Source organism: Rhinopithecus bieti, unplaced genomic scaffold (assembly GCF_001698545.2).
Source record: "Rhinopithecus bieti isolate Rb0 unplaced genomic scaffold, ASM169854v2 scaffold_7648, whole genome shotgun sequence".
In the NCBI taxonomy this organism is placed as follows: Eukaryota; Metazoa; Chordata; class Mammalia; order Primates; family Cercopithecidae; genus Rhinopithecus; species Rhinopithecus bieti.
The window spans coordinates 683,684-709,602 of record NW_016805609.1 but is presented as its reverse complement, the minus strand read 5'-3'; the positions used below and the strand labels follow the sequence as shown (position 1 = coordinate 709,602).

Genomic DNA, 25,919 nt, shown 5'->3' with positions numbered 1-25,919 from the left:
TATCAGAATAAAGTTTGAAAAGCCATAATTTAAGTTTTTATCTCAGGAAGCTGAGAAGTCAGCAAATTAAACCCAAAGAAACTAGAAGGAAATAAAGGTCTATGCTGAAATCAGTGAAATAGAAAACCAGGCCTACAATAAAGAAAATTAACAGAACCAAAACTTGGTTCTTTGGAAAGATCAATCGCAATTAAGTATAAGAAGCACCCAACACATTTCCTTTGTCTCACTTCACCACTTCCCACATACTAAATTCTGAATTACGACATTGATTATCTTTAGACTGGGATTTTTAAAAGCCAGTCCTCTTCCCACAGAAACGCTTTATGCCACTATTCAGTATTAGTTTGTCAATTCCCTTTTTGACTTTGAGTCTCTGCAAATTCTTTCTAACTATTCTCCTGTCTCTGTTTGTTCCATGCTAAGCAGATGGCCCAGAAATTAGCCAAAAGCAGGAAGAAGGTGCAGTACAAACAACTTCATCAGCTTGGTGTTATGCCTGTTCTTTTCATTCGTTTCTGTTTTACCTTTTTATATTTTCGTGTTTTGTTTTCTGCATCCAGCAAGTTTTGTTCAGATTTCTTTTGAACCGCCCCATAAGCCAGCATTTCTCAAAACTCAGTTGCCAAAGGTGGCCGTTTTCTGTTGCTCATTAGTCATTTCACTTCAGAGGAACGACAGGGAGCAGATTGGAGATGCTAAATGAATCGTATAGTAGTATGGAAGTTCCAACCATTCAGGAGCATCGATGTGGCAGGGACTTGAGTCTGTTCAATTATAGTTATGCTTTATTTGTGGATTTGTCAGATTGCTGGATGCAAAAAAGAAAACTCGCTAATAACCACACATGTACAGAGTTAAGCCCTAAATGAACCAGACTGCGCTTTTTGGTTGTGGAGCTTCTAGGTGCTTATGAACTACTACTCCTGGGACGTTGAGGCATTGGGGCTCTTTCTTAATGGGGTGGCTTCAGGACTGCTTCTGTGTTGCTGGGGTGGTGTGTAAAATGTAAAGACCCTCTTACCAGAACTGCATCCAAATGGCTTCATTTGCAGCTGCTATGAACATTGTCTTCCATCGGCTCAAGCAGAGGCAAATTCTAAGCGACTTCCCCAAGGTCTTTTGGTATGAGTTTTTTGCCATATTTCTTCAATCTGTTGGGCTCCAAAACCCTTACAGAGAGGGCCACTTGCCATCATCGTTCAAAGAGTGAAATCTACTGCAGTGAGTTACTGCTTCTATAGGGGAGGAAGAAAAGGGGATTCTGCATTTTTCCCTGTAACCTAGAGGTGCTAACTCTTGTCCATGTGTCCATCCTCTGTGTGGTACCTTCAGCTTTGGCAGTTTAAGCCTAGAGTCTGTATTGCTGTTCTGGTAACTGTGTCTTGGTGCCTCTGTGTGAGCTAACCTGACTCCTTCTGCATCTGGGTCAGGGCAGTGTGGTCAAACTTTCTCTTGGTGCATTTTTTCTTCTCAGGCTCCTGAAGGCGAATCTCAGCCAATGACTGAGGTGGATCTCTTCATTTCTACCCAGAGAATCAAAGTGCTGAACGCTGACACACAGGTATCAGCTGGCTTCCACCTTTCCCAGGGGGAAGCTTAGTGGCATCGTAACTCAGAGACGCATGTGTCGGTAGAGCGGCTGTCCCCAGATGCTGGGCCCCAGTGAGCTAGAAGGTGGTGTTCACAGTGCCTGCTGCTGGATGGGGTTTGGGATTGCTTTCTTAAAGCCCAAAACCCCCCTAAGACATGGATGACGTTTAGCATTTTCAGAAATTTTAATCAGAGGATTCATTAATGTGGACACATTCGTCTTTTAAGAAATTGGGTTTAAAATCACTCATACACTCCTGCACACAAAAACAGAAACAGCCATGCCATTTTGTTTTTTTCTGTCTTTTTTTTTTTTTTTTTTTTTTTTGACTTCCCCACAAGAGATTCTACTGTTTAGAATTTCTTATTTCTTTTCACCTGCCACAGATCATTTCCTGCTCTTGGTTAGCCAAGGGAAATGCCCTCAGGCCTGGATGGGGATCCATTAATCCCTCAGCATGGGCTTTGCAGCGAGCCCTGGAGCCCACCCTGCATGTGAACATACTTGACTGGCTATGGGGTGGCAGGCGCTCTCTTGGGTCATTAGATGCCGAGCTGGACTTACCCGCCCTCTCCTCCTGCCTCCAGGAGACAATGATGGACCACCCTCTGAGGACCATTTCCTACATTGCGGACATTGGGAACATCGTTGTGCTGATGGCCCGCCGGCGGATGCCTCGTTCCAACTCCCAGGAGAACGTGGAAGCATCCCACCCATCCCAGGATGGGAAAAGGCAGTACAAGATGATCTGCCACGTCTTCGAGTCTGAGGATGTAAGGGTTGCTTCCTTTGATCTCCTTCTGGGTTAGGTTCTCTTGACTTTTCAGAGCCTAATTCCGTCTAATTCATCACACATGAAACATGTATTTACTGTGCACATACTGTGTGTCAGGCACTGTTCCAGCACTAGAGATACAAGTCTGAATAAAACAGACAGGGTACTCATCGCAAGGGCTGAAAGGAGACAGAAAATCAATAGGTAAATATACTTAATGTAAAATTGGGTAGTGGGAAGTGCTCCACAGACAAATAAAACAGGGTCAAGGGATGGAGGGACAGGGGCTATGTCAGGTAGGGTGATCAACAAAGCCCTCGCTTGAGGAGGTGACCTTGGAGCAGAGACCTGAATAAAGTGAGAATGAGGAAGGAGCAGGTGTGAAGGCCCTGAGTCAGGGGCTAGCTGCGTTTTCCTTTGAGGAAGAGAAAGGAGGCCGAGTTATTAGAGACTTTGGGATGAGGTGAAGAGTAGGAAGAATTTGGCCCTCCTATAGGGGTTTGAGCAGGTCTGCCCAAGCATGAGGGCATTTTGGGAGGAGAGTTCTTTGTGGTCCAGGATCATCCTCTGGGCTACAGGAAAGTTAGCATCCCTGTCCCTCCCCAGCAAACAACAGCACTGCCTATCCCAGTCCTTAGGAAAACCAGCTCCTCTTCCTGGCACAAAGTCAGTGATTCCTAAGCTCCATTTCTCTGGGTGATGGGGTTAACAGAGAAAATTTGTTTACAGCAGAAGCCATTTTTTCATTTGGCCTGCTTTCAGGGTTGTAACCCAAGCTGCTAGTGAGGCGACCAGGCTGCAAACTGCATTAGCACCTGAGCTGCTCCTAGGTGCTCCCCTACTTCCCCTCGCCATCCTGGGCCTCAGAAGCTGCCTCCCAGGGGAGGCCACAGCCCCATAGTAATCTTTAACAGCAGAAAACTCACCTACCCCCTGAGGGCCATTGCTTTTGACTGTGCCCATGTTTCCTCCTGACGCAGAGGAATAAGCTGTTTCTCACATGGAGCACAGAGTCCTGATCTGTGAAGAGAAGATGGCATCTTGTAGCCTTGGTTCCTTCAAAGAGGCCATTCTTCTCCAGTACAGCATTCATCTAGCTGCAGAAATTGCCTTCCTCTTGGAAGTTAGCTGTCAGCAGCCATCCTGCTTTTTTCTCCAGGGAACCAGAGCTGTTGGGGCTGTGGGCACAGAGAGGAGATGCTGACACTTACTGTCACCATCCTTTACTGGTCTTGTTCTCTAGAAAGCAGCCACAGGACAAGGTCACTGGGAGGACAGAGAGCTTGAAATGCCTCTGCCTGCCATTCTCCCTACTGTTCCTGTAAAACTGAGGCCAACATGCAAACGGGGGGAAAATGAGTTTTAGGAGGTTCCCACACAGTTCCAAAAGAGTGAAAATTTGGACTTTTAAGCCTCCTATGTCCTGCGGGCCAGTGAAAAGACAGAGTTACAGGGATCGAGGATCCCTGTAGGCCCCACCGCCACCTCCATCTGGCTGGAGCTCTTAGGGAGGGGTTTCTTCTCCTTGGGGTGCCCTTGGGTCCGCCAGGGAAGAAAGGAAAGAATGGAGAAGCAAGAGGTAAGCAAGAGTGGACCTGGAATCTTACCCCTTTGCTTTCACTAGAGCAGGGCCAGAGTGTGCTGGCTTCAGAATTGGGCAAGCTGGGCTTGAGTCCTTCCTCATCCAAGCTGTGCAGTCACTAAGCCTCAGGCTCCTCTTCTGCAGGACGATAGTGCCTCCCTCGCCAGGCTGCTGCGGCACTCTCATAGATATTGCAGTTAAAGCCTGATGTGTGGCACATGGCTAGTGTTCCATAAATCTCAGTAGCCAGTGCATTCACCGGGGGCATCCGCTAATGGTGATCGGGAAGTCGATTGGTCACATTCCCAGGTATATATTTTTCAGTTTGTCTACATGCACCTCTCTGATGCCAAAAGCAATGCCTTACTCCCGGTTTTACAATAGGTGGACGGTGGTAGTTCTTGATGTGACTTGTAAAGTCACCAGATTCTCACAATGAGAAAAGTTCAGTATTTCTTTTCCTGAACTTTCCATGGAAAGTTCCTGTTTTGCTGTTAATAAGGTGCTTTTAGCAACATTTAGGAAAGGTGGGGAAAAAGGAGTGGAGATTAGAATTGTGTTTTTAAAACACTGCTCTAGAGATATTCTGGTTTGGCTTTGTGTTTCTGCCCATCAGAATTTCACAGAGAAGCTGTCCAGTGTGGTGGGCAGGAGGATGGGCTCTGGATTCAGCCCCCAGCCCCTTCTCAGCAATTGTGCAGTTTAACCCCTCAACCTCCATATCCTGGTCTACCCAGTGGGGACACTAATACATAATACAGATCCATAGTTCCAAAGTCTAGAAAGCTCTGAGAAACAAAAGGGATTTTTGCAGTCAGGTTACTGATAAACCTGCCTTGCCTGCCGGGAGGCCATTTATAGGATTTGTTCAGCTTACCATGAATCTTACACATTTTGCCACAGAAATGTTACTGTGCTCTGTGTACTTCCCCAGACCCTAAGGGAGGTTATGGCACAATGTCCAGTATTTGCACCCTGCTACCTTTCTAAAATTGGAAAAGTTTTGAATTCTGAAACAGAGCCTCTCACATTCCAAGTGAAAGACTGTGGACCACTCATACTAATAGCTGTCATAGAAATGATATGCAGATTCAGTGATAGTCCTTGTATAGCATTTACTTTTCATAGCCTATACCTTGTATAGCATTTACTGCAGCATAGCCACATGAGACGTGCTCAGTTGCTCTTGGCTGTCTGGATTAATAATGTTGCTTAATTAATGCAGGGAAAAGCCATCAAAGCCCAGTGCAGAAGTCAGTGCCACCTCCTGTAAGCTGTGTGACCTTGAGAGGTTCCTTTGTGTCTCTGGGCCTCCATCTCCTCAACTGGAAAACGCAGGGTTGGACCAGTCAGAGTTCTCAACTCTGTTAGACCCAACACTCCCTTTCTACAATAAATATTTTATTAATGACCCATTACTATCCTGAAATGAAATTCATAGCTAATATAACCTCCCCTATTGAAAAATCTTTCACAGAATAATCAAATTGTGGCCATAAATGTAATATAAAGGAAAGATAAGTGGAAAGCAAGCTAAAATAAAACCATATTACAATATGTATTAATAAACGCTCTGGCGCAACCATTCTGAAAGGCATAATGAGGTAGTCAAGATGCTTATACCTACTTGATTAAGCTTGAATGTAGCAGAACACAGTGTGCAGTGGGATATCGTAAACACTTTGTAGTTGACATTTCAAATTGAGGGCTAAATAACATGTATGTGTCTACAAGCACATGCAGAATCACCATGCACGACAGCACATGTGCAGGTTGATAGGTATGTGATTTATTGGCAGCACAGATACCACAACAGCACTGATGTTGATGATTTTCCAAAGTCATGAAGCTTCCTCCTGGTGAAGTGCTGAATGAAGCAAAATAACATCTTCTCTCTATTCACACGGTATTATTCTTGAAATGTTCGATGTGTATTAGAGTCACACAAAGTCTTTGTGTTTATGTATAAATTGGAGTTGAATCCTAGACTCAGATAACTGTCCACAAGTATTGCATGCTCATGAATGTCCAGTGGGATCTGTAAAGATGATGCAGGGTGTAGAATGACTTATCACTGTATCGAGCTGTTTTTTGCATAGCAGGATATTCAGCATCTTTGACTCCTGTCTGCTGAACGCCGGTCGCTTCCTTATGATCATCATCATAATCAAAAACATCCCCAGTCGTTCTGAAAATGGCCCCTGGTGGGCACTGGTAGCCCCATGTAGAGCCACTGGCCCAGCAGGCGTGATGTCTAGGGCTTCTTCAAACTCCAGGAGGGCCATTGTTCAGGTGGGAAGTGTGCCAGGCTGCTCACCAGATGCACTGCTCTGCTGACCATCTTTCCTCTCTGGCTGCTGTTCCAGGCTCAGCTGATTGCACAGTCCATCGGACAGGCATTTAGCGTGGCGTACCAGGAATTCCTCAGGGCCAATGGGATTAACCCCGAAGATCTCAGCCAGAAGGAGTATAGTGACCTGCTCAATACCCAGGACATGTACAACGATGACCTGATTCACTTCTCCAAGTCGGAAAACTGTAAAGATGTGGGTACTTTCCTGAAGCTGTTCTCCAGGCTGGGTCAGCTGGGCAGGGGCCTGGAAAGGGGGGCACCCTGCCGCGGAAGTGAAGGCAGATCAAGGGTGAGGAGTGCAGTATTGGCAGGACATCATGAAGTCGCTCACACCCATCTCTTGCTCCCTGCTCTGGGGCCCTGTCATGAAATGCTATTGTGTATAAACAGAGAGACAGCACATTCTCCGCTCCTGGTCATCCTGAGCTAAGTTTGGGGTGGGTCCCAGAGGCGGATAGGACCTGAACTCTGCCTGTACAAACCCTGCAATCTAGGAAAGGGCACTGAAAAAGTTAAGTGATGGTGCCAGGTACAGGCACTAATCAAAACCAACTACACTTGGACAAACAAAGAAGATCTCAGGTTTCAGACAAGAGATGCTGTGGTCCTCTGGGGATGACCTGTGGTTTCAGACTGAGCTCTTCAGGAGTGCCTGTAGGAAGATGAGGCTATCCGAACTTGTCTGGCGATCTGGGGATTGTAGGGACAAGCCGAGGGTAGGGTCTATGGAATGGTTGGAAGCCTGGAGGTCAGAAAGTTCCACATTTGTCTGGGGAATGGGGAAGTATGGTTTGGCTAGAGCAGGAGGTGGGCACAGGAAAGGAGATAGATGGGCCTGAGGTCTGGGTCAGGACTGGATGGCCTGCAAGTCCAGCTGAGGGGTTTGGACTTGATCCCATAGGTAAAAAGAACTTTTAATGAGAAAGTGATCATTTGATCCACTGGGGTCTGTCAGGTGTCTTAGGTCAGATTCCCCAGAAGCAGAGCCTGAGGCAGGGATTCTTGTCACGGAGGTTTGTTGGGAAAGTGCCTCAGAACAGAAGGGATGTGGGAAGCTTGGTGGTGGGACACCAAGGAAGGGTGTCCCACCCTTCTGCAAGGAGCTTCCTTCTGACCCAGAGGGAAGCTCCATGGCTCAGATTGCAGGACAGATTTGTCTCACCTTGGAGCAAGGGAACTGGCAAGCCTTTGTACCCCATGCCGGTCATTGGCCAAGGCTGGACAGGGGGTATATGAATTCGCTAGGGCTTCTGTCACAAAGTACCATGGACTGGGTGGCTTCAACAACAGAAACCTATTGTCTTACAGACCTTGCAGTCAGAAGACCAAAAGCAAGATATTGGTAGTGTTGGTTCCTTCTGAGGGCCATAAGAGAAGAATCTGTTCCAAGCCTCTCTCTTTGGCCTGTAGATGGCTGTCTTCACCCTGTGTCTTCACATCATCCTTTCTCCATGCATGTCTCTATGTCCAAATTTCCTCTTCTTTTTTTGATACCCATGACAGACAACCATTCCTCTTCTTACTTAAGGACACCAGCATATTGGATTAGAGCCCATATTAATCACCTCATTTAAAATTGGTTACCTCTGTTAAGACCTTATCTCCAAATAGTCACAATCTAAGTCTAAGGCACTGGGGGTTGGGAAGTCAACATACAAATTTTGGGGGGATACAATTCAACCTTAACAGAAGGTGTCTCCCATTCAGCTAAGGACAGTTCTCCAGGGAAGGGGCTGACTGTGAGCTTCAGCAGCTGGGGGAAGCGGACATCAACCTGTGAAGGGGACTTTGTCAAGTCCCCCAAAAATACACATACGTACTCTTTGTTGGATGCTTCCAAGAGGTGCAGTACCTTTTAGTGGCATCTCTGCAGGCCTCCCCAGAGTGCAAGTGTCCAACATCAACTCCTGTCTTCTCTGCCCTGCCAGTAAAGGTTGTGAAAAATCTGTGTATCCAGGATATGCACTTCCTGTATGCATACCCAACCTTTGGTTGTGATAACTTCAGCATCATTTTTTTTTCTTTTTTCTCAACTTTTTCTCCTTGCAGAGAAGTGTTTCTGTGTGTTTATTTATTTTTAACTCAAGAAACTTAAATGTCGGAGCGAATTGGGGAAGCACTGTGGGAGGGGGAACCTGCGCATGGAATTTGAAAAGCTATTTCTAGAAACCGTAACACACCACCCACCCACAGAGCCTCTTCCCCTGCCACTGAGGACAGGACTGAAGAAATTGAAAAAAAAACAAGGAAAAAAAAAAAAAACTGGTGGTCCTCGTGGTTGTGTGCTGAAGCAAGTTTGTTTATGTGAAACAAGAGTGAATTACAAAAGAATGTAGACCTGTGTGAATTCATTTCTTAAAAATTCCAAATGTGTGGAATGCTAGAAGACAGAAACTCATCTGGGAAGTGTCTTCCCCCCAGGGAAGTGTCTCTTTAGGCGAGACAGGAATGGGGGAGAGGCTTTGATTTCTACCTACCCCAGATGGTTGCTGATGCAGGCTTTCTAAATGTTTTTCTCCTTCCAGGTTTTCATAGAGAAGCAGAAAGGAGAAATCCTAGGTGTGGTGATTGTGGAGTCTGGCTGGGGATCCATCCTCCCCACGGTGATCATTGCCAATATGATGCATGGTGGCCCTGCAGAGAAATCTGGGAAGCTGAATATCGGTGACCAGATCATGTCCATTAATGGCACCAGCCTGGTGGGCCTGCCTCTGTCCACCTGCCAGAGCATTATTAAGGTACCTGAATATGGGAAAAATCAGCTGCTGTGGTAAACCTCAAGTGATGTGAAGTGTGACCCCCGTCCAGTCATTAATGTATATGAAAATATTCGAAGTGTCAGGTACCAAGGAAGACATAAACACAAAAGGCGTGGACTTGCACTCAGGAAGCTTACCATCAAGTTGCTGTTTACAGATTCTTCCCTGAAATCAATTTAGATCAGGGGAAGTGTATTGGTTCACATAACACTACTTTCTGATAGCAGCATGTCCCTCACAGGCATCACTAGCCAATCACAGCACTCTCCCACTAAGCCCAGACTCAGCCTCAACAGAAAAGGCCTCAGCTTGGGAATCCAGACAATCACTTATAGTCAGCCAGATACACTTGGCACGATTTACCATCCCTGTCAAAAAATCACAGAAATGCTTCAAATCTGAGCGCTTTTTCCTTCCCAGTGGCCCTGACTATGATGCAGGTGAGTTTGTCCTCCCTCAGACCCTGGGTGAAGCAACTCACATGTGCTCGTTGCCAGAAGAAGAAGGAAACTCTCTTCCAGTCCATGGAAGCTTTTTCATACCTGAGCATCCTTCCTGCTCAACCTGAACTGATGCTTATAAGGCTAAGAAGAGCTACTGGAAGGAAAATTAAATGTGAATACTTGAGAAGAAATGAGACTTTCTTTAGACATGAAGCATTCATGTGGAGTCTTTTGAGCACACTGGGACTTGCCGATTGCATGGCCAGTGTGACTGGGATGTCCCTCCTCCATGACAGCATCTGTAGACCCCAGTAGCTCTGCACCAAGTGCTGTGGTACTGTAGGTAGACTGAGATTCCACAACTTTTTTTTGATCCCCCAGAGGTTTCCTGAAAGACTTAGCTAGAATGTAGCTGTGTACATATGTGCATGTGTGAGAGAGGGAGAAGAAGGGAAGGGATGAATTCATGCAAATAGTCATTGTGAGCAAAAGAAAAATCACAAAGCCAGCATCCTCGGCTGAGCGGGTGGGGATGGGAGGTTAAGGTGAGTGTATAGGACACACGGATGGTGCCTTTTTGTTTTTAATGAAATGGATTAAATTCTAATTCCATGTAAGATAATCACATCTGGAAAGAAATAGTCCTCTTTGGCCTCCTCTAATTTCTTTTTCTTATATCTTACACTTAAATGAATTCTACCTCTTGCTTAATACACATTAAAGATAAGATTAGAGAATCAACTTTGAACATGGTTACTCATTCAGACAGGTTTAATTGGGCCTCTGTGAGGCAGAGCCGCGCTCTGGGGAAGCTGGCTTGACAGTATGCATGTGGAGGATAATTAGAGATGTGCAAGGGCTCTGCGGCCCTAAAAGCAAAGGTGAGAGGCTATGAGTGATTAGATGGCCCATTTTATGTGATTTTAAAGTTGACCTTGAAGGAGTAAAACCTAGGTCAGTAGCAGAAAGGGAAGTGGCCTTTGGAAGTTTCTGCTTGAATTGATGGACAGGGGCCGGTGTTGAGTCAGGGAGAGATGGGGTCTGAGCCTGGCCTGGAAAGGCTGGTCTGGTGTTGCTATGATCGCATGGAGAGGCAAGCGGGGTGGGGGCTGGGGAGGCAGGACCACAAGTCGCTCCTGCCAGTGAGCAAGTTGCTTATTAAACACCTTGGGTGCATGCATGAGAACTGCTGAGGGGCTGTGGGACCCAGGGATCCCATGGAGACAGTCCCTGCCCCCAGGGAGCTTGATCGGTTTGAGGAGAAGTGAAAGGACTTATGGTTTGCAGTGCTCAGTGCTGTGTGTCTGTGCTCTGGGTGCTCTGAGCGCTGTGTGCTCTGAGATATGTATGGACTGACTTGCTGAACCTTCGGGGCAGCATTCTGTGGGCAGGTACTATTATTGCACCCATTGTACAAGCTAGGAAGCTGAGGCACAGCAAGATGATGTAATCATCCATGGTTAACGATTGGAGGATAAGCTTCCAATACAGACTCATCCCAGGGAGGGTGTCAGGTGAAATGCTAGGCCCAAGCCAGACCCTGAGGTGGTACTTCTCAGCCAAGGGTGATCTTGCATCCCCCGAAATGTATGGAGACTGTTTGGGTTGTCACCACTGGGGAGGAGAAGGTGCTGCCAGCATCCAGTGGGTAGAGGCCAGGGATGCTGTCAAACATCCTACGGTGCACAGCACAGCCACACAGCACAGTTATCCAGCCCCAAATGAGGTTGAGAAACTCTGCCTGGGCGGTGTAGGAGTTCAGATGCAAGAGGGAGAAATCGACGAGAGAGGGAAGCTAGTCAGGGACAGTTTGTGGGGAGTTGGTCTGGGTCTAGAAGGGTTGGGGAGGAGGAGAGGGGATGGGGGATTAAGTATTGAATAATATTTGTGTTCCCTCCAAATACATATTGAAACCCTAATCCCAATGTGATGCTATTTGGAGGTGGGGCCTTTAGGAAGTGATTAGCATGAGGGTGGAGCCCTCATGGTTGGGATTAGTGCCCTTAAAAAAGGGACCCCAGCAAGCTTTCTTTTGCTATGTGAAGATACTAGAAGTTGGCCATCTGCAACTCAGAAGGGGACCTCACCAGAACCTGACAGTACTGGTACACTGATCTCGGACTTCCAGCCTCCAAAACTGTGAGAGAGAAATGTCTGTTGTTTGTAAGTCACCTAGTCTGTGGTACTTTGTCATGGCAGACTAAGAACAGACTCAGACAAGGGGAGGACTTAAGTAAAGGTGGGGATGGGGCCTGGGCAAGAACAAGCTGGGCTTCCTGAGGCTTGCAAGACTCCAGCTCATGGCCTGGAGTCACCTCCCTTCCTCATTGGGACAGCCCACAAGGGGGACAGCAGATGCTAGGTGCACAGATGGGCCATCAGAGACTCTAAACGCACAGAAGACTTGCCCAGGGCCCCCAGCTGGCCAGTGAGTCCCCACCCTCCTGAGCATCCCTCCCTCCTCATCTGCGCGGGGACCAGAGGAGGGAAGCAGTGAGGCTGTGAGGGCGGCCTGACTCCCTCTGCAGCTGCTGTGGGATCACAGCATCAAGGTGGAAGCAAAGCTTGCTGGAGTACAGACGGAGCTCTGTCTGCACAGTTTCCTAAGGGGAAATGGATTGTTTGAGGAGCTGAACTTTGATGTCTATAAATGTAGTCTCTATAGAACCAGAAAATTAAAAGGCCGAGTGGTGATGAAAGAGATGTAACTGATGAAGATGAAGAGTAAGAAAAGCAGTGCCTTCATGGCCGCCCATAGTGAAGAAGTACTTAACAGGGCAGACCCTGATTAGAGCACAGCTGAACTTCCTCCCTGCCACGGTGCGCCGCTTGTTGAATGGGGAGATGTGATGGTCCGTCCGTGGACCACCCTGGCTGGTGGGAGGTGTAACCACTGATAACAGCCAGAATTGCCAGTACCAAATACAGACTGACTTCAGTGGGTTATATCACCTTTTTAAAATTCTCTAGAAAACACACCCCTTTTTGCCTGCACCTGGACAGATGTGCACACTGCCCTACCCCTACTCCTTGGGCCACTGCAGAGCAGCGTCTGGGCTGCTTCAAGCCTGTGTTCAAATTTGTTTCAGTGTATGTCCATGCTCTTTGCAGTGACTTTGATAAGCAGCTCCCATCCTGATGAATCAGTGCTTCTCAAACTGATTGGAATCACCTGGGGACCTTGTTCGACTGCAGGTCTGATTCAGCGGGTGTAGGGTGGGATTCTGCGTTCTCAGCAGGCTCTGTGGGGGTGATGGCATCACCAGTCTGCAGGCCACACTTTCAGGAACAGGGGTCCAAAGTGTGCATTCTGCATCTGGCCTCTTCAATACTGGTTGACCATTTTCCCCCCAGATTAGAGGAAATAGATTTCTAGAGTAGAATTATAGGTATTGACTTGCCTTCCTCTTCCTACCTCTTATTTTTTGGGTCATAATTAATTCCCAAGGCATAATTATTGGTGGGGGGAACATTTGACAGGCTGCCTTTTTCTGGGCCTTTGCCTCTGTGTTCCTGCCCTCTGGGTTTTTGCTCTGTTTTAGAATAGCGCACAGCTTCCCTTGCTTCCCCAGGAGCATCATGGTTCTGCTTTCCCGTTGCTATAGAGACCATTCTGGCTTCTCTTTTCTCTCTTCGCCCCTCTTCTTTGGCCTTCCCCTCCCACCAGATTTCTTAATTTGCTGTACCGTTCCACTGTTGTCATGGGGACCAAATGACCCTTTATTTAGTTGGCACCTCCAATAAAATGGCAGCTCAGAAATCTAAGTTAATGGGACCCAACATGAAACATTGATTAGGAACAGCAGAGCAAATGCATGGTCTGGTTATTTCCAGTTGCTATTTCTCTAAGCCTCATCTTGCAACACATTTTCCCCAATCTAGAAAATCTTTCACTGAGGGACAGATCAGGCATCTTAAATCAATTCACAGAGAAGGAAAGAACCCACCAGAGCAATGTGAAGTTTTTTAGGCAACATTGAGAAGATAATGTCATTCTCTTGCTTTTGGGTATGTTGGGTAACATTTTCTGTATCACACAAGCATACCTAAATAATACCAGTGGTTAACAGGTGTAAACATTTAAAGCAGGTGGCTTTGCCTGAAGGGTTGAGATTCCAACAGCATACTCCTGTCTTCATCATTCATCTATCTTCTTTCCCACAAATTCCTGGTCTCCTGGTTTGTGATTAGAGAGAAAGGAAAGGGTGAAGGGACTCAAGCCCCGTCTGGGCTCACAGCCCTGTGCTTAGTAGCAATAATGTCTCTTGTCCAGCCCCAAAAAGGGTGCACTTCCCTGAATCTCCAGTGCCTAACACATTTCTTGGCACATGACAAGTGATTCGTAAATATTGGTTGATTAAGTGGGTGGGAAGGAGGAAGCACTCAAAGCAGATAAAAACATCTGCATGAATGTCTGAGCTGCTCTCCATCATACCTCCCAGCCCTGCAAAAGAAGCCCACTTTAAATTTCAGGAATAGGTTTAAGCATAATGGTTGAGATTTGGTGTTGCAGACAAAGGCATTTAGGAATAAACACATTAAAGGGGGTGCAGTCATTGAAATTAGAACTGCAAGAGACGTTAGCGAGCTTTACCATTTGTTGTGAAGATGAGGAAATAGAGGTGGGAGAAGGGTGAGCAAAGGGCTTCAGATCCCACTGCTTGGGGTAGCAGAAACAAAACTTGAGTTCAGGTCTTCTGACACCAGGAGAGTCCTCTTCACCAGGCTGTGCTGGTCCTGTTGATAGGAGCGGAAGGCCAGAGCATCTTCTCCCTTTGTTGATGGGGACGATGGGACCTGCTGCATATGGAAGGCCTGGATCCTTCGCAGATGTTCATTTCCCCAGGGAGAATCACACTCATTCCATTGCTGTGCTTTGGAATCATTTCCTTAACCAGAACAGTTCCCTGGAGATGTTCCAAAACCACCGGGAGATGCCGCATGAGTGTGAATGCCAAGTCGCATGGTACATCGAGGCCACAAGCAGAGTGACAGCCATGGGGAGGCTTGAGTCCTGCAGAAAGCAGAGGAATTCAAAGCACTAGGGGAGCAGATGCTGACAGCGGGGAAATTGAGTTCCATCAAGATTCACACATTCGGAGCAGAAACTAGAACCACATCAGTGGGGAAGCCAGGGGGTGGGGGATTATGAGGTCCAGGCACCCCAAAAAACTCTTGCCACATAGGAAAGTGAACTAAAAAGATGGCCCCAATTCAAGGCTGGAATTTGGGGACGCAGATTTGTTCTGTGGCTGACCCTGGCATCTTTGTGGAGCAAGCCTTATTCACAAAAGACACACCCTCTCCGGTTGTGTATATGGGGCATTAGGGTGTAGAAATACTGCACGTTTTGAATGCGGACAGACCTAGGATTGAATCTTGCTGTGTGTGAATGTGAGTGAGTCATTTAATATCTCTGAGCCTTAGTTTCCTCTTCTTTAATATATTTATAGAATAATTATGGCCACCACATTAAATGAGACAGCTCCTGTCCTTTCCAGGTCAATGCCAGACAACAGTGAGTGTCCAATGACAGGTAGTTACAGTCATTTTGGTTCCATTAGTTTCATCATCAGGGTAGGTTTTGATGCGCAGTGATCTTAGGGGTATTCCTGCATAACACAGACATGCGGATGACTGACCACGGGTCAGCTGTATAGTGACTGGGCTAACAAAATTTCCCACAAGATGTCACCCTCACCCCACGCTTGCCAGCACCTGCTCTCACTGAGCACACTGGCTGCAGGTGTGACTAGTAAAGTGACATCTTTGGATGTAATCATCCATGGAGAAATTAAGCCACCTGGATGCAGATGAGGCCATTCATTGTTCTGCAGTAGTAGTCCACACCAGTTGTTCGCAAATTGAGCGTGCACCCGAATCATCTTGGAGACTTGTCATCCACAGATTCCTGGGTCCCACCCCTAGGTTTCTGATTCAGTGGGGCTTGGGTAGAGCCCAGAATTTGCACTTCTAAAAAGTGGCCAGGGGCTGCTGCTGCTGCTGCTGCTGTGTGGGGTTTAAGAGCCATTGGTATACACCTGCTGGCCAAGCATGGTAAAGCTGGATAACCAGAGACTAAATAGCCCCTACCTCTCCCTCAATCTAAAGCATATTCTGTGACTCAGATACAGAAGGGGTGTTGGTCATTTCTGCCACTCCAGGAAGCACTCTTGCTACAGATTCTGTTTGCAGTGAAGTTGTCTAACACCAGTTTCACGCCTCTGCTAGGCAGGGTGCCTGAGCAGGGATGCATAGTTCCAGTCCTGACCCCACAGAGCCCTTGGACAAAGCAAGCTCCATGTCTATGTCTTCATCTTTAAAATGTGAAATGTAAGTCCTGACCTCGCACTGAAAAAGATTTGGTAGACTGGTCAACGAGTGACAGCAGTAGTGGCTGTGGAATTTGCAGAATTCTATTTATAGAATAAGAGGCAGACGATCACCCTTCTTGCATGCTTTTTGTGGATTTGTTACTGTTCTTTCCAGGTTCTCTTTCCACTTCACTCATAGAGGGTACAAACTGGACCCACTTGTGAACTGAGCAGATGCTGTCTCTGGGCGATACTGTGGGCTTAGATAGAACAGAGCTTGCCTTTTCCCTGAGTGCCTCCTCATTCCCTGGTAGCTGTTCTTCCCCTGGAGGAAAAGTTACCCACCTCTCCTCCCACCCACCCTACAGCTCCCTTTGGAGGAGTGGGCCTGGGGCTGACCTTGAGCGGTTTCCCAGACAGCTGGCCATGTAGATGGGAGTCCAGTCGGGCAGGTGCTTCCCACTGAGGGCTCTCACCCGCACCGCCTCAGCTCTTGTAGCAGGGCCAGGGACTACAGGGCCTCCAGCTACAACAGTGTGGTCTGTTTACCCCAGCATGCAAACAAGATTCTCCTGCATACCATGACTTGAAAAGGGTGGGAAGGCACCTGCTATTGGTCACTCCTTCTATCCCATCTGGCAATCAGGAGTTTGTTGAGGCAGAGCAGGCACCCTGGGGAGACTGGAAAGTGGACATTTGTTTCAGGGCTGAGTTCCTTTTGCCTAGCACCCTCCTCTAGGATGAAGCTGACAAGTCAGTGGTCAGGCCTGCAGGAGCATACCTTCCCACTGCCCAACTTAGGGCAAATGTAGCTTTGTGATGGTTTTCTAAAGATGCTTCTGAGCACACCAGGGCTTCTCTCACAGCTGTGAGTCTGATCAAGGGACAGGAGCAGGAGCCTGCGATACACTGAGGTGGAAGCTTTCTACACAGTCACTGAAACTAGTCCCTTGCTTTAGTCAAAGATCAGCTTTCCCTCTATGCTCCACTTTAATTTAGAGGGAGAGGTGTGTCATCAGGGATCACGAAACAACAGTCTGCAAGTCATATTTCTTCCCCTTCCTTCTCCATCAACACCCATCCTGCAACCCTCCCCATTCTCCCAAGGACGCACACACTGATTGGAGTCCCTGGTTGCTGTGGGAATGTTGATAGCTGTAAAATCTCTAACCGGCAGAAAGAAGGGGAAAGAGGAGCATCAGAGACCAGAGAAAAGAGCCATGATGAATCAGGCCAGTTGCTGTGAGTTAGATGTCCTTTGTTAGAAGAGGAGTCATTGCTAGAGTTTGCTTTCCAGAAAGAAAATCCATTTCCCACTCGTGTCTTTCCTGGCTGGGGGAAATAGCGTGCCTCCTTCATCTTTGAAGTCAAAAAGTACATCTGACACTTCCTCATAGTTGCGCAAGTACTTTGATCAGATCCCTTGAACCTAGTCCACTTCCCAAAAGGAAGGCATTGCCCACAGGAACCCCATCTGTGCTTGGGCTGAAAGGGCTCCATCTGTACCATGTGGCATCTTCCCTGGGTAGGTGAAGCCGAGCAGTGACTGTACCAGCCCGGGCAATGAAGGCCTGCAGGCAGGCAGTGGGTCCTTCGGAAGACTCAGTGCGGCTTCTTTTGCCTTTGGTGCTGCCTGCTTTTGTTTATGCTGTCTGCCTCAGTGGTCACCATACCCACTGTACTTTATTCATGTTTAAGGGCTTAAAGAATCAATCCCGAGTCAAGCTGAATATTGTGAGATGTCCTCCGGTCACCACCGTGTTAATCAGAAGACCAGACCTTCGCTACCAGCTGGGTTTCAGTGTCCAGAACGGAATTGTAAGTAGAACACCTTCCACATCCTTTTCCACAAGGTTGACAAAAATGTAGCATGGCCTTTGATTTTTTTTTTTTTTAATTGAGATGGAGTCTTGCTCTGTCATCCAAGATGGAGTACAGTGGCACAATCTCAGCTCACTGCAACCTCTGCCTCCTGGATTCAAGGGATTCTCCTGCCTCAGCCTCCTGAGTAGCTGGGACTACAGGCATGTGCCACTCTGCCCAGCTAATTTTTGTATTTTTAGTAGAGATGGGATTTCACCATACTGGCCAGGCTGGTCTTGAACTCCTGACCTCGTGATCTGCCTGCCTCTGCCTACCAAAGTGCTGGTATTACAGGGCCTTTGATTTTCTTTTTTTTTTTTTTTAAGTCAATTTGTTCCCTGAAGGAATCCATCAAGAAAGACATGAGTGGATGAAGCAGGCTCAGCTCCCTCTCTGGACACAGTCCCTTCAGCGGAGATTCCCACCCAGAACCCAGCATTTCTATGACATGCAGGGCTGTCCTCCTGGCTGCTAGCTTGAGAGTTTGGGATGCACCCTCCAAGAGCCTCCTCGCCTCTGGGCTGTCCACCCAGGCGGCACAGAGTCCCCGCAGATCAGCTGACTCCCAAGCCTGGGGTGGTACGGTGCAGGGGCCGGCTGAGTTCCCACAGTCACAACTGGTACTCACACAGTGTGGTGTTTGAGTGATCATTCAAACCTTGGGCTTCAGGCGAAGCCAGATGGATCACTTAAGGCCAGGAGTTCGAGACCAGCCTGGCCAACATGGCAAAACCCAGTCTCTACTAAAAGTACAAAATTAGCCAGGTGTGGTGGCGGACACCTGTAATCCCAGCTACTCAGGAGGGTGAGGCAGGAGGATCACCTAAACCCGGGAGGCAAAGGTTGCAGTGAGCAGAGATTGTGCCACTGCACTCCAGCCTAGGCGATAGAGCTAGATTCTGTCTCAAAAAAAAAAAAAAGTGTCCTAGATAATTAAAATATCATTCCAAATACATTTTAAGGTTTAGAAATACCCTTGAACTTCCCATTTGGGGTTGAAATATCCCGTCCCACTTTCTGCATTCTTCGTACCTGAGTAGCCTAGTTTGCCTATTAGGAGAGGACCTAGGCTGACTCTTTACAGTTTAACTCTGAGATCATCTTTTCATTGGTTTGTACGTGTACTTGTTTGCTTTGTTCATGGTTAAATAGTATTAAAAGTTCGGATATGAACAAGGAGTTGTTAACACCTGTGGGTCCACTGGGAAAACACCTAAGGAGTGTTTTGACCCCAGACTAGCTAACAGAGCAGCTGGGCCACACACTCACAGAATCACACAGCATGTTGCTGCAAGATGTCACTTGCAATCTTGTCTGCATCCACTTTAAATAAAGGTGCATGGTCTGGAATGAAAAGCCAACTTAGTAAATTCGGACCTACTCTTTTAGGAAAAGTTATGTTGCAGTGTGTGTGGGGTGAGGGTGGAGGGCCCATCAGCCCTGCCTGCAGCCTCGGGTCACTGTGGTGGCTGACTGTGCCATCACAAAATCTAGCCTCACTGTCGTTTCTGTGGGAAGGGAGTTTGAACAGGGGCCGCTGAATTGGGAAGCTCTAAAGGAGCCTCTCCCTCCCAGCCAGCCACACTTTGGAACACAGAGTGGAGTTCCAGCCCCACAGTGGCTCAGGCAATTGTGACCCTAAAAACAGTCTGCTGCATTAAACACTTTGGTGCTTGAGTGCCTGAGTCCCAGTCATGACTGCGGGAACTAACACTAACCTGTGTCACACAGGCTAACAGTTTGAAAACACTGGCGACTCTGCAACAGGCCCAAATGGCCCTTTTTACCCAGCCCCAGCTGGGATGAGAAGTAGAATTCAGTGCGCCATAAAAACAGTGATGTGCTACAGTCTCTGTGCAAGCCGCATGAACAAGGTGGCCACGTGGACCAACAGCACCTATTTTTTGTGAAAAGACACTAAGAGTTAAATGCCCGAAGCCCAACCATGTCAGTTGCTCCAAGAGCGGAGTGCGGGGGAGGGGCTTTCGGGAAAGACGGCCTTCCAGCCCGGCCACACTCTCTGCCATGAAGGTAACACAGCCTTTGACTCTGGCAGATCTGCAGCCTCATGAGAGGGGGAATAGCTGAGAGAGGAGGCGTCCGTGTGGGGCACCGCATCATTGAAATCAATGGACAGAGCGTCGTGGCCACCCCCCACGAGAAGATCGTCCACATTCTCTCCAATGCTGTTGGGGAGGTAGGAGAGATCCAGGGCTGGGGGTGGTGCTGAGGGCCGCGTCTGGTGCCCCTGCCTCATATGCCCACTGTGGCCCTGAGCAGTCCTTCTGGGAAAACTCCCTGAGTTTCCAATCCTGAACACTCCCCAACAAGCACACCTATCTGTCTCTGACCAAATGCCAAACACATTTGCAAGCGGTTGTCCGGTAGCTCCTCCATGAAATGGAATCAGGTCACCCTCAGCCTTCTCTTTCATCTGATGTGCTCACCTTCTCTTTTCAGCACTCAGCTTTCTGTTGCTTTTCTGTATGGTTGCCTAAGTTGCCTCCATTTTCCCCAGTTAATCTCCCCAAATGTATTTAAAAGATTTAACTCTTAGACTCAAGTCAAATCAACAAAGTGGCCCTCCAGAGGTGCGACCCCAGTGCAGTGTGGCGTGACATATCATCACTGCTGTCAGTCAGTCATCACTGCTATCAGTCATCACTGCTGCCATTCATCACTGCTGTCAGTCAGTTATCACTGCTGTCAGTCATCACTGCTGTCATTCATTTATCACTGCTGTCAGTCATCACTGCTGTCATTCATTTATCACTGCTGTCAGTCATCACTGCTGTCATTCATTTATCACTGCTGTCAGTCATCACTGCTGTCATTCATTTATCACTGCTGTCAGTCATCACTGCTGTCATTCATTTATCACTGCTGTCAGTCATCACTGCTGTCATTCATTTATCACTGCTGTCAGTCATCACTGCTGTCATTCATTTATCACTGCTGTCAGTCATCACTGCTGTCATTCATTTATCACTGCTGTCAGTCATCACTGCTGTCATTCATTTATCACTGCTGTCAGTCATCACTGCTGTCATTCATTTATCACTGCTGTCAATCATCACTGCTCTCAGTCAGTTATCACTGCTGTCAATCATCACTGCTGTCATTCATTTATCACTGCTGTCAGTCATCACTGCTGTCATTCATTTATCACTGCTGTTAATCATCACTGCTGTCATTCATCACTGCTGTCAGTCAGGTATCACTGCTATCAGTCATCACTGCTGTCATTCATCACTACTGTCAGTCATCACTGCTGTCATTCATTTGTCACTGCTGTCAGTCATCACTGCTGTCATTCATTTATCACTGCTGTCAGTCAACACTGCTGTCATTCATCACTGCTGCCAGTCATCACTGCTGTCATTCATTGATCACTGCTGTCAGCCATCGCACTGTCAGTCATCACTGCTGTCAGTCACCGCTGCTGTCATCCATCACTGCTGTCAGTCATCACTACTGTTCTAGGGCTGATTTGTCATCCTTGCCTTATCTGCCAAGAGAGGTGAGGGAGGCAGGTGCCCTAAGAAGCCTCGAGCCCTTCTCCCTCCATTTTCAGAGTTCTCGCTTTTAAAAGGGTAGGGTCTGGTGAGAGCAAGAGCATTTGACTGAGAAATAAGCCTTGCCTGGTTTTTGTTGTTCATTTCTGTCACCCCTAAGCTTTTGAGAAAGTCAGTGGATTCCACCCTTCCTGGAGGCCACCCTGGGTCAGGTCCGTGGTGGTGGCTGGGCAGTAGGGGGGTATCTTCAAAGCCCTCTATGGGAGAGGCACTGCCTCTCTCGCCAGCCCTGGGCAGTGCCCATGCAGCCAGCCCCCAGCCTCAGCCCCCACTAAAGTGTGTTCTGTACCCTCAGATTCACATGAAGACAATGCCAGCCGCCATGTACAGGCTGCTGACGGCCCAGGAGCAGCCCGTTTACATCTGACTGCGGCTGCACGCGGTGGCATGCATGGAGGACTCTCCTCATCGTGGTTGTGTTTCTCGTGCTGCATCCCTGTGTCCACTGAGACATTCCCCTCTTGCGCCCAGCATTCAGTTTTACACAGGAAGAGAAGAATCCGCAAGGACCTCTTTACTCTCTCCGATTCGCTTTTTTTTTTTTTTTTTTTTTAAATACCAGGGAAGGTTCGTATGCACTCCCTTGAGGATGGAGAGCAGCCAGCATCCACTGGTACCGACCCAGGACCATCCTGGAGGGCCTTCTGGGCGTGTCCAGGGGTGGGCTGTCACTGCCTAAAGGGGAATCCTCCCTTCCCAAGAGGTGCAGACCTCTGAGAAGGAGCTCCCAGGGCAGTGAAGCAGCTGATTCAGCAGTGCCTAAAACCCAGTTGCTGATCTCTGCTCTCTGAGTTTGTCTGTGAGAATGTGGTAGTACCCCGGGCCAGCCCACGTCATTAAGGTTATGCACTGCCTGCCTTGTAGTTGGGGCACCATACATTATTTCCTCCCAGAATCTCTGAGCCAACCTTAAACCTCTTCTATTGCTAGTTTTGATTTCAAAGTATGTGTGTTTTCTAATACGAGCCTTCTGACCCCAGGATAAAAGGGGAAATAACTGCCTTGGGCAAGGACACCATAGTGTCACAGAGAGCTTGCCAATTCATGGGGCATCTGAAGCTTTGCCAGGTTGTCCTGAAGTTATCAACCATTAGATAAACTCAGGCAGGTACTGTCTGCTTCTCTCTCTGTATCTCTCACACACACAGTCCCATTTGCATATCACCCTTCCCTGCTCTCACCACCAATGAGACAAGCTGAAGATTAGGCACACAGATCCCCTGGAAACCCACCTCTCTGGGAGGCCCCTTCCCTGGCAGGTGGCCAGGAGGGCGGGGGCTGCTCAGCCTCATTCTGAGAGACCTGCCCTCTCTGCGGCTGAGGCCCAGCCCCTCCAGCACCACCTTGGTTTAAAGCATCCTCCTCCTGGACTCCCCTTCCTGCCGAACACACATCCCAGGGGTCTGGGAAGGAGGGACTGTTCCCCAGAAGGCGAGCTCCAGGTGCGATTGTGTCTTGTTTCCTGGCCCAAGGCAAGACCAGCTTTCTTTGCTCAGGGCCACTAGGCAGCATGTGATATTGGAAAGTACATAAGCCACAAAATTAAGGGGACAATAGCAACCTCAAGTTATGCCTCAGAATCCCCAGATGTGGCCCACAAACACCCTCTTGCTGCCTTGTGGGCCTGAGAGCATTTTCAGCTGGTGTGGAATGTTCTGTGTTTTCATCAGGTGCCTCATGTTTATGGCTTCTGTCTCAGTTCAGTGTAGATGTTTTAGTAATATTATAATTCTGAGCCAGTTTTCACTTGGTCCAAAGAGCATTTTGTTTTCATGTGAGGTGTGATTTGGCTTTGCTTTTGTTTTGTTTCATTCATGACCTCAGTAGAGACAGGGGAAGAGAAACTAATATATTTTGTAATTAATATAGTCCCTGTTCTCTGCATCCAGGATATTTATGTTGTGTCTACGGAAATAGGAACTCAGTGAGCAAATGTTGGGTAGCATGTATTTATAGAGAGAATGGAGGGATTCTAAGGAGGGAGAAAAGTGACTATAACAAGATTAGGGACAAGAGACTTCAAGCAGAGAGCCCTGTGATCAGCTCCCTGAGATCTCTATACCTTCTGAGTTTTCTGCTTAGAATCAGGGAAGCGCAATGCTTGAAAGGAATGAGCAGCGGAACTCTCAGTTTCACTGTGCTATAAAGGAGCCTTAAGGAAGGGAGGCCGCTGGCTGCCCAGGTGCCCTGTAGGGAAAGGGGCTTCTGCCATTGCAGAGAGTGGCACGGGGTGGGGCCAGGGGCTCTGGGATGGGCCATAAAGCTCCCCAGGACTTCTTTGAAGGGTGCTTTACAGAATGTTGCTGGGAGACCAGCCCCAAGGTCAACCCATCACAAACGTGAGTACCAGGAAGGAACCATGGCCTGGGTTCTCCATTTGCTGTAGAGTATCTGGTGATACAATGAGACACTAAAGAGTCACCAGCCGGTTCATCTTTCCTCTGCCAATAAGAGTGGATAGAACAGGAATGAAGTGTTACTGGTGGCATTTCAGGCATCAGGAGCCTTGGAAAATCATTGCAGGGGCTCATGCCTGTCTGTCCCCAGGCACCTGGGCAGCACCACAGAGGCCCGCCCACGATTGGCCAGGGGACAGAACTCCAGTAGTGCATCCCTGTACAACCTGCACATAACAGTTACCTATCTTCACCTCAAGGAGAGAATATACTTTCTATTCCTATTGCACAGAAACCTTGTAAACTTTGAGAGGTGCTGAAAAAGCCAATTCTGCAAGCTCTCCTGGAGGACTGACATTGTAACGTAAGAGTGAGATGATTTGTCCACCATATTCTTTTGTGTTAATCCAGGTGTGTCTTCACACCCAGTGAGTGGAAGTTGCTGGAGCTCGGTACAGGTCCACCCAACTGAAGTGGGTTCTTTTTCCCGCTACCACTGGGCCAAGGGAGTGAGCCTAGGTATGGTCACCCCAGCAGCCAGAGTCTTAAAAGTGAGACACTAGATTTTTTGAAAGTCCCAAGAGAAGTGGTGGTCTTCCCTTCTGTCATCCCAGTATATATAGTTATATATGTAAATATCTAAATACCCCATGTAACGGGAAGGCTATGTACAGAGCAGCCTTCCCAAACTCTGCGAGGGCACAGAGCCGCTGTGGCTACTCCACCAGGACGTGCTGGTGGCTCAGCTTTGGGGATGGACTCCCACATTCACCTCCCGCTCCTGGTCCAGGCAGAGGCACCAGAACCCACCCTGCCTCTTCTCCAATGTGAGCATTTCAGGGAGCCACCATCAGCCTTGGGTTCACGAGAGGGAGAAACCCCCAAAGACCAATGCCTGGAGCCCACTTCTCCAGCGACACCTTCCCTCACCAGAGCAGGCTCCTAGGAGCGCACTGCAGGGGCGCCGGGTCCCTGTGCACGGGTTTGCTTTCTGAACATTGCCCATCAACACCGCCTTCAGGGAGTCCCAGAGTAACCTACTACCTCCCCCATCGCTCCTCTGCCCCCCTCACCCTGTGGGCACCAACACCTCCCGCACACGGATGAAAACCATCTACAGAGCCCTTCCTGGGTCCCTCGACCCAGTGGTGTAGCCGTTACCAATGTTTACAACCAGGGGCCGCCCCTCCTTAGATGTGTTGACTCACATTCACAGGCCGCCTGTCGGTTTGAGTTTCATGTCTGTCTCCTTCCCTGGCCTGGGTCGACTTGAGCACACAACTCGATCTTTCTTCCCCTCCATCAAGGCAGTGTGTGAGGACTGTGTGGGAATGACATTTCTTGTACATACTTAGCACAGCACCTAGAGTATGAACTTGTACTATTGTTCTGTAAAGAGGGTGAAATAGAGCTTATTGTAAAGCGTCGGGAGAAGTATAGTATTGTATTTGTAACAATATTGTTCTTTGTATACACAAAACTCAATGATCTATATATAAATATAAATAAATATATAAATAAAATATATCTACACGTAAGCCTGGAATGTGGACACCGCACACCCACTGAATGTACTTCCTCGACAGTCTGGTCACTGGTCCTTCCCTCCCTCCTCTGTACCGTGGCCACAGTCATCTGGTTTGGGGTTGTGATGTATTTACTGTGCTATCTTCCTTTATTTAACTGAACGCTAATGTCTGTATAAGAGTTGCTGCAAAAATAAACAAGAACTTCACCTCTTGGCCTGGCCAAGTGTCTTCTTGTTGCAGGGAAGGCACAGGATTGTGTGATGAGTTTGTCTTTTCCCTAACAGACTAGCTCCTACCCACCCTACAGGTGCCCAGAGCCTAGGAGTTCTCTAAATGGGCTTTTCCAATTCTGTGGAACTGACTTGGTTTTAGACAAGAAAGGCTGTGTTCTCCTGTCCCAGTTGATCCTCCAGTCCTGTGGGTCTCCTTTGAACACACTGAACTGGAGAAAGAGAAATTCTCTGGATTTCATACTTGACATCCTCCATGAAGGTAGAAAAACAGGAATTAATTCTCCCCCACCTCAGTCATATCCCATAAGGGAGGTGCCTTTTTGTAAGGGACTAAGACCTAAGTGGACAGTGGAAAACAGCGCCCTGAGAGGCCCACGTGTGAGAAGGTTCTGGAAGGTTTCCTCCTGGTGCTCTTTGGAAATTCACGTTTTGAAGGTTGCCAGGCATGCCCTCCCTGCTGCCAGGGGCATGCTGGGGCCCTGGACTCCCCAACACAGAGGGTC

General features: G+C 48.0%; 1 protein-coding gene across 1 annotated transcript in view; it reads left to right on the top strand.

The window, feature by feature from the left end:
* APBA1 (amyloid beta precursor protein binding family A member 1) overlaps window positions 1-25,396 on the top strand; it is a 233,904-nt gene extending 208,508 nt beyond the window's left edge. Inside the window, 8 exon segments of the mRNA XM_017873056.1 lie at window positions 430-462; window positions 1,478-1,564; window positions 2,182-2,367; window positions 6,318-6,497; window positions 8,830-9,042; window positions 17,519-17,638; window positions 19,740-19,880; window positions 21,554-25,396. Coding sequence (XP_017728545.1) covers window positions 430-462; window positions 1,478-1,564; window positions 2,182-2,367; window positions 6,318-6,497; window positions 8,830-9,042; window positions 17,519-17,638; window positions 19,740-19,880; window positions 21,554-21,625 — 1,032 coding nt within the window. The 3' untranslated portion in view covers window positions 21,626-25,396.
* The last annotated feature ends 523 nt before the right edge of the window (window positions 25,397-25,919 follow it).